General features: G+C 30.9%; 4 protein-coding genes across 5 annotated transcripts in view; 2 read left to right on the forward strand and 2 right to left on the reverse strand.

The window, feature by feature from the left end:
• Positions 1-67: 67 nt before the first annotated feature.
• Positions 68-1779, reverse strand: LOC109603145 (tRNA:m(4)X modification enzyme TRM13 homolog). The gene is made up of 7 exons (XM_020019606.2): positions 1564-1779; positions 1311-1507; positions 1069-1257; positions 787-1020; positions 606-730; positions 317-453; positions 68-265 (listed from the first exon to the last, which is right to left on the reverse strand). Exons 1-7 carry the CDS (start codon positions 1749-1751, stop codon positions 82-84), a joined length of 1254 nt encoding a protein of 417 aa, XP_019875165.2. The 5' UTR covers positions 1752-1779; the 3' UTR covers positions 68-81.
• A 24-nt stretch (positions 1780-1803) lies between these two features.
• LOC109603148 (uncharacterized) lies at positions 1804-2766 on the forward strand. Its single transcript, XM_020019608.2, has 4 exons — positions 1804-2010; positions 2078-2249; positions 2302-2433; positions 2484-2766. The coding sequence occupies exons 1-4, from the start codon at positions 1892-1894 to the stop codon at positions 2709-2711; spliced, it is 651 nt and encodes a 216-aa protein (XP_019875167.1). The 5' UTR covers positions 1804-1891; the 3' UTR covers positions 2712-2766.
• A 153-nt stretch (positions 2767-2919) lies between these two features.
• Positions 2920-7517, reverse strand: LOC109603147 (AMME syndrome candidate gene 1 protein homolog). Its single transcript, XM_020019607.2, has 3 exons — positions 7198-7517; positions 6420-6736; positions 2920-5420 (listed from the first exon to the last, which is right to left on the reverse strand). Exons 1-3 carry the CDS (start codon positions 7410-7412, stop codon positions 5245-5247), a joined length of 708 nt encoding a protein of 235 aa, XP_019875166.1. The 5' UTR covers positions 7413-7517; the 3' UTR covers positions 2920-5244.
• A 2033-nt stretch (positions 7518-9550) lies between these two features.
• The window catches only part of LOC109604696 (serine/arginine repetitive matrix protein 2), a 135744-nt gene continuing 132905 nt past the window's right edge, over positions 9551-12389 (forward strand). For both annotated transcript variants that reach the window (XM_049965653.1, XM_049965654.1), the window contains exon 1: positions 9551-9797. The gene's annotated coding sequence lies outside the window, so the exon portion shown is untranslated. The remainder of the gene's footprint in view (positions 9798-12389) is intronic.

Here is a 12389-nt window from a genome sequence, read left to right on the forward strand (position 1 = left end):
TAAGTAATATATTTAAGAATTTCAAAAATGTTCACACCATTTTACAACACAGAAAAAATACTTATGATAAAAGATTTAAAATCATTTATTTGTATACGCAACTATACAAACATTTTCCAAAGACACATTTTTATCTGTGTAATAATGTAAATAGCATTGAAATCCCATTTTTTGCAAATAAAGTAGTCTTCCCCAATTTATCAAGTTTTTACTTCTCCTGCCTATTTCTTCTTTTTGTTCTCTACTAAGTCCCAATTCATCATCCCTAAAAATAAAACATTAACATTTAATCTTTGAAAGGAATTATATTTATTACTTTGCAACTGTAGATTGTTTTAAATCTGTTTCTTTTTCTATATTGTTTCTTCTCTCCCTGCTAAAACCTGTCCCGCAAGTTGCCCAACTAACAATACCGCATAAAATTTCAAAATCTTTTTTTGTAAAATCATTTTCCTGTTATAAAAAAACGTTTGATTAGTTCAATGGATTAAATTATATATTATTTAATACTTTTATGGGACAATACAATTTTATATCCAAGAGCATCTTCATATTTATTTCATTTAAGGGATTAATTGCAATTTATAATAATAGTAACTAAACACCTGGAAAAATTCTTTTCCAACAAATGGAGTCCATGTACATCTATGATGACAACAAAAAGTCATAATAGCACCCAATACTTTGTGTTTGTTCTCTTTGACATTGGTTAGACATCTGATAGCCAAGTCTAAAAAGACAATTAATTAAATATAAATTGATAAAATTTTTCAATTTATAATTAACCTGTAGCCCCACCACATAAATGTTTGGTAACCCCAACAATGTGTTGTGTTTTTGATATTACATCAAGCTTGTCTAAAACCAGATCTGATATATCTGCTCTTATCCTTTGGACTTTATCTGTTGTTTTTGCTAATTTATTATCTTTTTTATGCTTAGGAGACGCCTTTTCAACTAAAAGAAGTGAAATTCCATCTTGTTGTTCTGTTGACTTACAAATCCAATAAGTCAATTGACCTAAAAATACAGTTTTACATTCAAAATTAACAAATTAGGATTACTCACCCCTGCCTGCACCAAATTCAATGTAACAAGTATCTGGTTTGACCAAATTATACTCATACAATAAACCAAGTATGGATGAAGCCTGCTTAAGGTGTTTCTTAGTTTTATCTCCATACTCAGGTTTAGACATTTCTTCTTCAAGTAAAACATGAGTAAGTATTTTTTCAGAAATGTTTCCTTTGATTTGTTCTACAAATTTTAAGTTTTAGGTAAAATGAGTAATGAAAAGTTCCTACCGCAACCTTCATAAACTTTGTTGACTTTTTTAATTGTCTCCAAAATATCAGAATTAGAAAATGTTGACAACAATTTATAAGAGTCATCACAGATTTTCCCATTGCTACCAGAATTAATACCTCTAACAATATATATTTCATCTTTTGTGTTCCTAGCATTGCATATTTTCAGATGTTTTTGTAGCTTATGAGCATAACATGTACTGTAATCAAACAGAGAAGTTTTTAAAAGATAAAACAATACGTAAAAATTACAAACTGTGTTCTATCTAAAGGACAAACTATCCTGCTTTTTGTGTCTTCTTCTTTAACATCCTCAACATCTTTTGGCTTTAAATGTTCCGCACAAAATTCATCTCCTTCTTTCACATGCATACGACAATTTCGTTTTTTTCGCACAACATAAAATTTGCATTGCTTTTTTGGCTCTTCTAAAGACATATTCATGTAAATAAATATTATCAGTAACGTGTCAAAAAAGGTTATTTCATGAAACATTCAGGTTATGTCATAAAATTAATGAGGTTAACTTGCTTCAGAAAATAGAGAATAACAAATATTAATTAATGTTCCGTTAATACAAAATTATGGCATTAATACAAGGGAAATTGGGTGACATACCACAAGATGCGGTTATTCTATCCGAAAAAGAAGCATTAGATTACCAAACGAAAATTTTGAGTAAATGGAAGAATTCATCTGATACGTAAGACTACATAAATTCAGAATTTAATTTATTTCATTTACGTTTAATAGGCCGGAAATATTTTCAGTTTTGGCTTCAAGTACGGATCTTCTGTTCTAGTTGGTAGTACAGTTTTGACTGGATTGTACCTAAATAATTTTCTTCGAGGAAAGCTGAAGTTATTGCACTATGGTAGAGCATCATCATATTTACCTATTTGTGTGATTCCCAGTGCTGTGGGTTTTCTGCTTCACACAGAAGTAATAAATTTTAGTCCATAATAACATGTTAATACATATTGGGCTTTTTTAGATGGTTTTAAAGGATGTGATCCTTCAAAAAACAGGTACCTGTCCTATTTGTTTGGAGTTAAGATCAGCAGCAATTCAAGCTGGGTGTGGTTTCATTTTTCCCTTCATTTCTGCGTCATTATCTAATTTATTGGTAAGATTTACTGGAAAATTATTAATATGCAATTAATGGCATTTTTTTAGTTGGCAAATAAATATGTAACAGCAAGACTACCATCTTTAATCAATGAACCAGGAGCAGTCTTCAAGTTTATGGTTACAAAAATGAAGCCTATACAGAATATCTTATTTGCAATGTTTGTTGGTCAGGCACTTTTGGGGTCTGCAGTAACATACTTTGAGGCTAAATCTGTTTACACAGTAAATGAAAAATTGGCAAAACTAGAGTATGATTTGGAACATAAACATTAACAGTTTTAAGTAGAATGACAAATGATTTAGTCATAATAGAAATTTTCGTTATAAATAGTAGTTTTACTTAGTAACATGGGCGGCAAGAGCCATTTAGTGGCTAAGTGAAGTAAAGGTGGGCCATACTTGTTCATAATTTTGATAATTAATCCCTGTGTCCTTTATAATACTTATCCTTATTGAGAATTTGGTTAAGTTAAATGAGAAATTCATGTTAAAAAAGTAATTTTTATTAAACATTTTTCAATGAAACCCCACTACAATACATCCAAATATTAAATACTAATTTTAACAGCTAAATTTATTAGAGAATATCAGAACTTGTGTCTCCTAGATGGCGTTACTGGATACGTACCAGTTTATTCACGTTTAGGCACATTTTTCCGATGTTAATGATAAATTTGTTCAAACAATTCGAATCTATCGATCGTGTTGCCAGTTATTTTATATATGCAGTGGAATTACTATATTAATCTTAATAGCCTGAGACACTTGAAAGCAATTTGGAATACTGGAATTGTCCTGTTTTATACTCGTAAGTTTGTATTGAGCAATTTTTAACACGAACATTTTTCGTAACGTCAAAAGAAATCAATAAAATTCGCGTATTCCAAATTGTATTTTTTTATACTAGTATTGGCGTGGTTGCTAGTTACATCTAAATCACAGATGATTATAGACAACAAGGTTTGAAAAAATGGTATCCTACAGAACATATTAAAAAAATTAAACTATCCCTACCATAACTTTCAGTTCAGATGTAATAGCAACGAGATCACAATACAATGATGTCCATAGCAGTTATTATTAAATAAAGTTTAATGATTTTGTTTCTATTTCTAAACTATTTTTGTAATTAAATTAGTTAATGCTTTTGTTTAACAATATCATAACTTTATTTTATAATAAGTAAGATTTTCTTTGGCTGATAGAACATCACTATGAAATGATTGTAATAATTAATTCAAGATGACTAAATGGCAGTGATGTTTAAGTTTATAATCCCTGTGGATCCTTGTTTAGTCTTTAGTGAACGTCAACAACTTTCACATAAGATATTGGTAGTCACTAAATCCACAAATGTATTCTTCGATATTCCCAGATGTTCTTTAATTGTAATCTAAATTATCCTCAAGTATAGAATAATATGCTATAATTAATATATTAGTTATAAAGGTTCTTTCACACAAGGTTATCTTACATTTATTGTTAGTTTTGTGTAGCTTTTAAAAGCTTTGGTTCAAAATAATGTTATTGGACAAAAATGTTTACACTTAGTCACATATACCAATAGTGCCTATAATAATACAGATATAATAAATGAAGCTAAAATGAGATATTCATTTACAATTTAACTCCAGGAATATCTTGACTCCTTATATATTACGTAAAAAAATAAAAACTTATTGAAACTCTTGCTTTCTAAATGTTACTTTTTTACGCAAAATTAAATTGTAGAATTAACATAAAGCTTCTATAGTATTGAACGTGTTTAAATTATTTGCACTCAGTTATGCAATGCTATAGAAGCGATATAAGAGGGAACGAAAAACTTAAAAACTATATAGAAATAATTACATATATTTTTATATAAAATTAATAGATCTGTTTATAAATCTTATATAATATAAAATCAATATTTAAAACCTTGCACTCAGTTTTCTAAGCAGTTTTTAACATCAGGGTGGTGTGTATTTAATGGATCAAGAAAAAATAAGTATTTAAAACCTAAAACAATAAAAAATACCCTACCAATTGCATTTCCTTTTGTTAAAAAGGTACATAACAAAATTGCAAAAAATTCAATGCGACAATAAAATATTTGTTTAGGAAAGGTCCTCAATTAACTGGTATAAACTTAAAACCTACAGGTACATTCAAATGCTGGTTTGTACTAAAATATCCGAACAAAACTATTTTTGTGGTAAGACATTATACCAAGGTCGTATGTAAAATAAGCTCAAGCATTTTCCGTGCAGGTTCAGGCACAATTAAACCGATAAATTTTTATATATCACTGACAAAAATTGGACAGAACATCCCCAAGAAATCCAAATATTGAAGTGATGTCAAATTTTTGTCAATTCGTACTACTAAAATTTTATATGAATACGTTTGGTGATCTCATAGTTCCCCGAGATGCTCGGCTATGCCCCCGCAAGACACCGACATAACAATCATGTCGACGGACTGGTAAAACAATATCGGTGTCACAAAGCGTCAGGGGAGGTGCCGAAGCAGCACCTTATTACTTTCGCTTTCGAAAAAAAGACGGATGGTAACCGTTGAAATGATGGGCGTGATGATGTCCGGGCGGAGGAGCTGCGAATACCGGTCCGCAATCCGGCGGTTGTTGGTATGACGGTCCCGGATACCAGAGTGGCTGCAGGACGCAGGGCGGCGGCGCATATCGGGGTACTGGCGCCATCATAGCGGCCACGACGAAGGGATGTGGTGGTGGAACTGCATCGCGGTACTGTTGGTGATGGGGAAGTGGTGGAGACACCGGTGTCGGGTGCCTCCACATCGTCTGCTAGCACCTTTGGTTGTTGGCGTTGTTCCAGTGGTTCATGTACTCTTGGTAACTGATGGTTATCTTCTCACTTTGGTAGCGCGTCAGTTTAATGTTACGCCGCACCTCGCTCGAGATTGCCGATTTGTAACCACCCTTGCGTAGCAGACTATCAATCGTCTGTAGCTGGTCCCATCCTGAAACACGCAGCCGTGCAATGTGGGCTCACCACAGAATTCACGAAATTTATTTGTGTACGGTTTTAAGTGATATATAAGTTGACGAACTTTACTTGAGTAGTTTCAATTATCTAGCTTCTATAGCAGTAAGAAATACACCATAAGATAACTAAAAATAAAATGGTTAAAATAATTGAAAAGTAATAATAATAGAGGAGTCAGATAAATGAATTTTGTTTATTACCATTTTTGAAAATTATAAAAGGATAATGAAATTGTTATTAAAACACCTTACAGATTATAATAATGTGTAATTTGTAAAAAATTAATATTATACTATGACTGACTTAATCTTTTTAAATTAATATTTTTAATAGAAATGAATATTTATAATTCGACATTTCTCCTATTTATTAGAAAACAATGGTTATAGTAATGTCATCACATTTTGTATAGAAAAACAAAATATGGAAGCTAATCATTGCATTCCAGTTTTTTTCTTTAGCTTTTTTTTTCTAGGAACTTTTTTGAATTTGCTTTAAGCACGTTTTTATGTTCTATGGCCATTTTTTACTGTTATGGAAGTTGGATTATTAGAAACTTTTTAATGTTGAGAATATTTATTTGTTGGTACAAATAACAGTTTTGGAGAATTAAGTAAAACAGCATAAACATAAATTTACGATTTTTAACATGTGTCAATAGTAGATATTTAAAATACCTCTAAATGTTTATTCTAAAAATATTTTTAATTACTATTTGTAGTGAATATTATTTTGACCTCTATATCTTCATTTAATCATTTAAAATTAAAACAGTTTACATGTGTAATTTATATTGCATATAATAAAAGTAAAATACATTCCTGTTGTCATTATTATTTAAACATATAATTACCACTTTATCATAAATAAATCCTTTGTTTGTTTCAAATAATACAGTGAAAACAAATGTGTCATGTACAGTGCTAATAATAGATATTCAATCATCCTCAATCCAAAAAGCAAATAAAATTACCTTGCTCAGAAGCCACCTCTGGCAAGTAAGTAGCAGTCCTTTTATTGCCTTTTTCATTGATAAACTCAATTCTGATACCATGCACACCTACTTCCCAGTCCAAGTAATCATCACCATCCTCAAAATGTCTTAAAATGGACACAGATACACTTAACTTTGGGAATTCATCTCGGGTTATGGGACTGAATCTGGAGTCCTTGAATGCACTAGTTATTGCATACTCCCTGAGACCAGATTGCAGATTCATGGCATTAAATGTTCCAATGCAACCACGAAGTCTCTTGTCTTTTCCAATCTTCCATGTTACAAACAATGGACTAAAAATAAATAAATTATTTTAATATTATTGTGACAGTTGGTAAAAATGTAGCGTTTTTAATGGCCTTTGGAACATGATTTTTATGTCGTGACAATTGAATGTGCAGAAAGTTGAACGTTCATCTAGTGACATATTTTGTATTTTCCGTCCGAAATATAAACGTTTTTATGTAGAAACGTGTTTGAATGCAGTTTTTTTTAAACGTCATGCATCCAATTAGACGAAAATTTCTAGGTTATATAAATAGCATTGGACCATATTTAATATTGCAGGCTCCATGTATATTTTGGTATCAACGTAAAATCAAGCATTCTATAGTGACCAAACAAAGGAAAGTGAAGAACCAGTTGAATGACCTTTGTCAGTCGACTTGTATTTCGAATTTCACGAATGACAGCCATAAAAACATGAAAATGCTCAAACGAAAGCAAACTAGCACGTGGAAATGAACAAACTTACTATGCATCATTGCTGAACGAGGGTGTTTTCGGTGGCGCGAGGTTATACAAATGGCAATAGAGCACGTCAAAACAAAAGAAGCACATCTCGGGTAAAGCGACCATGGCCATTCCGTTGCTGATCCCGTTCGCCACTGACGAAACGCCGTTCGATGACGGGACTCCGGAGGAATTGTTCAATTTTTGTTTTTTGGTACCACAGCAGCCAGAAGCCATCGTCCGTTTTCGCACCACCGTCGAACAGCTGACTGAGCCAGCCAGATGGCCGCGAGACGCAAACAAGGACGGTCGTCGTCTCTATCTCACTTCTTGTACCGCAACACCTACGTCATCGGGTTCCCTGAATGGAGATCTGGTTAATAGATGTCACGAAAGATTGAACCGGAGACGGTGCTATGTTGGTTGCCTAACTTATTTAAATTAAATATGTAACCGGAATATTGCGTATTGGTAGTTGCCTACCTCGACCCAAAACGTGGTCGGAGATCCATCCCGGAAATGTACGGAAAAGAGTTCAGCGTTGAATGTGTGGTCAACCTTATTCAGGTATACACGTGCTATATTTTCTCAAATAAACGCCAGTTATTGAACAATTGTATTCCTCTACAATGCCCTGCCCTTACAACATATTGTAGGAGTCCACCAAACTCTGATAATAATAATAAAAAATGATAATTATATATTTAGCAATAATTTATAAGTTTTATACTACGTAATTTCGATCGGGACTACCAGTTGACCTCAAATGATACTGTAGCCGCTCTCTGCCTCTCTTTGCCCTCTATCTCCACAACGGTTCGACTTATGAAAGAATGTTTAAAACAAAAGTTGTAGAGAATTTAATTCTATTCTAGTAGCGTAAAACCTATAGGAAACGAGATATTTACAAAAAATGTGCTCTTGTGTCTTTTGACATCTGATTCGTTAAGATGCAGCCATCCAATCATGTGTAAACTTTGAGACAAGTTTTGGGATGTCAAAATATAAGTTTATACGAGTTTATAGCTGGGTATCTGGATTTCCAAGATATTCACCTAATTTAGACTAAGATACTGGTTTTAGATGAGTTATCTTGTATATTCAAAAGTAAGGTATAAATTTTAAAAATTTTATGCTTACAATGAATATGTCATTTTATTTTTCATTTATTTAACGGTATAATAAAATTACATAAAAGTGTAAGATTTGTATACTATTTTTTGACTGTAAATCTATCGTTCTATTTTAACAAATAAAAGTCTGCTTTAGAATTTTTCAAATATGAGAATTCATATTTATATCATATTATTTTTTAATGTAAAATCACCTGATTGAAAATAGCACAGTTAAAATAAACATAACTTTATTTAATGAGAAAAAAATAGGCATTCAAGTAATAAAATAAAACAAATCAGCATTTATTACTTCATAATATATTTATATGTAATTATAAGTTTATTATTATCAAATTAATATCAACACAAGATTATTAATCATGTGACAAAAATAATTTGTATAAAAAATTAAATACGCATTTATACTTTATTAATTAATATTTCGTGCTTCAATAATATGTTTTAATTAATTCATATTTTCCAATATATTTCCAAGTTTTGCATATTTTAAAATTTTTAATTGCATTTGTTTTATTATAAATACTTTATGTCTTGATATTACTTTTTAACAATTTGTATTTATAAAGATTTTCTTATTTTTTTTGACTGTATAACTATTTTTAACTTAATTATGGATTTTATTTAAAATAAAATTAATATATTTAGTCCATATGCTGCATTTTTAAACTCTTTATTTTATAACTTCATATTAAAAAATTTTGACTACAAAATTATTTTCAACTGAAATATGTTTTTTTTTTTAAATAAAAAATTAATTAATACTTTCTGATTTAAAAATATATATTTTTTTTAATTCGTATTCTCTAATATTTTTCCATTTTTTTGGAAGTTTAGTGTATATTTTTTTAAAATTGAAGGACACGGTGAAGATTAAAAAGTGAACGGTGAACGATGCATTTTAAGAATCACTAATGGAGACTAAGTTTTATATGGCTTGAAACTCTTTTTTTAATTACATTATTTACTTAAATATCATAAATTCATATACATTCATATATATTTTTAATTCCATTTTGTTATAAAAATTTATAACATTTTAATAAAGTCTGTACTGACTGTATCAAATATTTAAAAAGCCAAAGCGAAATAAATCCGAAAATCCACCCTTGAGCAAATCGCACGTTAGAAAGCACGACCGGGCCTCAACCTTCGGATTATTCAAATCGCAAACTTGCGGCAACGGACGCCGACACAGGAACCGCAACGCGATGGAGGCGAGCTTCGTTCCCGATTGTGCAAGCGAATAACACCGTGGAAAATAAATAACACTTTGCGTACGGTGTGTTTAATTGGCCGTCGCACGGATGACCGACTGCAATTTCTGTCTTCCACCGGTGCAGGTGTAAAATCCGCGGTCCCTCGCTCAGCTGTCCACGGCCGTGTCAGTTTGGAATTGACCGCGAATTGTGTTCGAGCGTCGCGACGCCACCACCAAGTGGCCGTACGTGTTACTCTACAGAAGGAATTTTCGTTCGACTTCCAGAAAGTAAGTCTGTTCAAATTTTATATAAATTTTATGTATGTACTGAAAATTAATGAATCACATGCACCTGACTAATAGTTCAACGTGAGGTTATGTTTACGCGTGACAACTAGTCATTTAACTAATTCCGACTTTTAAAGTCTTTTAATTGACCACCTGTGATGAATAAATAACATATTTTAACATCCGGATATATAAAACTGAAGAATTTTACTGGCATACTGCGGAATAGATGTTTCTCTAGTCTATTCTATTTTTATTCCCAACAGTTTATGTTATGGATAATAATTAGTAGAAAAAAATATAGCGAAAGTTAATGAACAGTCAATGACGTTCGACATGTCGATAATTATCACAATAATAATAAGGACGGTAACACCCTAGAATAGAAACATGTATTTACACAGTTATGTAAATACCAGATTACATCATTTTATTAACGTGCAAGTATTTTAATTTGCATAATTATTGCAGTTCTGGTAAATAACAAACAATTAACTAGTGTGGTTCATTTGATGATGAACTTCATCGTGCTTGTTGTGAATCAGTCTGGATTAATGTGCTTGTTCACAAACAAGTTTCATCAATCACAATTACTTTGATTTAAAAACGCAATCTATCTAACATAGTTGAAAAATATGAAATTTATTGATTCTCAGATTTTAATTGCATTGTGTAGTGTCAAGTTAACGCGAACAACTCTGGCTTACTTGTTTTTATACGAAATTACACTGATTACTGTAATAAATCTGTGTAATTCATTAATTTATTTGGAGTAAATCTTGGACTTACTAACGGTAGGCCAATTGATAGGTGAAATCATTGACTATAATTATACCGCTACTTTACCTACATATGTTTGCACTTAAACAAATTTAGGGCAATTGTAATTCAACATTTACATGTTTACAGAAGTTTCAAACTTGGTCTCAATTTTAAAGGGCTTTCTATCAAAAAACTCTCGAATTAACTGACACAAATTGTTCGACACAGACCTCAAAACTTTCAAATACTGGTTCAATTCATGCATAAATTCCAAATTGTTTTGTGTGGTACAATTAAACCAAGAGTGTTACGTAAAGTATAATAATTTAAAAATTAAAGTTGTCTTCGAGAGTTAAGAGACGTCAGCAATTTGTTTGATGCAATTATGAAAGTTACAATTGTAACGTTTATGTCTAGAGCAAAACGGCAGCGGTAAGTAATTTCCACTAAGGAGTAAATTGGTTCATAATTGAATTAAGAGCTCTGAAACTACATTTTAAACTTTGAACTTTTACTTAGCAACTTTATTTTCAGATTGTGACCATAGAGCTGCTCTTGTACTAAATTAAATACTTCACGTTAATTTAAATTTTAATTATATTAAATACAAGTTCATATTTTTTATAGATGCTCCTAAACATTTTAAGTGGTCTGGCTTAAATCTTGATAGTGATTCCATATTTAGCTTCTGTAGTATACTTTAATTTAAAGGTTACGTTTTTATGTTTAACTTTAAAATAACATGACTTTCTTTGAAATAATATTTATCCAAAATAATTATCTTTTTATTCAGCAATGTTTTACCAACCTTTACCTTTAATCTGAATAATAACCTCATGGATAAATATGTATATTTTCCTGGATGAAATAAAACATCTCAATTAAAATTTTAAATCGTCCTTTGAGCCTCCAACGGGGCATTTGGTCTTTCTTTATCACGAAGAAGCACTTCAAGGCAAAAGTGTTAAAATATAAATATAAAAAATTATTCAGAAAATATAAATTTAATAAAAATAATAAATAGGAATTTTGATTCTGTATTATATAAGTATTGTTGACAGATTATTTTATTGTTTAAATATATCAGAAATAGAGTCTTTTGATTTTTGATCAAATTTAACTTTTATTCCTTTCGTTATTTTGCAATCAATGTCATTGTACCATAAGTGTACAACTTTTATCCTGATGTTAGGGGCTTTTCATGGTATGCCCTAAGATCTGCCACGTGCTAATATGCCATTGACATTGAATTTTTCGCAAAAGAGTGTTGGGCCTTAACTCCCAACGCTTCAAAGTTTTCACTTGCTCAACACCTCTTGTATAGAAATCTAATATTTTGTTACGCAACTTCAAACCAACAAATTTGCCATTTCCAATTTTGATGAGGTTATTAACACATTCAGACGAATAAATGAAGGTTATTATACTTATTTGCCATACAAAGTGAGTAATATACAATATGTCTATTATATTTTAGAACATTTAGTAATCACTGCACAAATTTTGAAAATATAAAAAATTAAGAAATTCCACGTATTAAGGTCAATATTAAATATATTAATAATAAATTCCTTGATTACTTTAAACCAACAGAGTTGTTATACAAGGATGTGAAAAACTGCGTTATCGGAGAAGTTGAAAAATGTTGGTCAGACAGAGACATGCTTTTTTAATTTTTGTTGAATCGCTAAAGATGTAGGTGTTCTGGCGTTTTTTTGTATTGGAGTACGATGCCTTTCTTTTACAAATCTTGCTTTAATCTGATCTGTTGTTAATAACAGAGAGTAAAACATCCCCTTGCATTCCCACGAAACTCGCAGTGACACCTTT

The sequence above is a fragment of the Aethina tumida genome, chromosome 3 (assembly GCF_024364675.1).
Source record: "Aethina tumida isolate Nest 87 chromosome 3, icAetTumi1.1, whole genome shotgun sequence".
NCBI lineage: Eukaryota > Metazoa > Arthropoda > Insecta > Coleoptera > Nitidulidae > Aethina > Aethina tumida.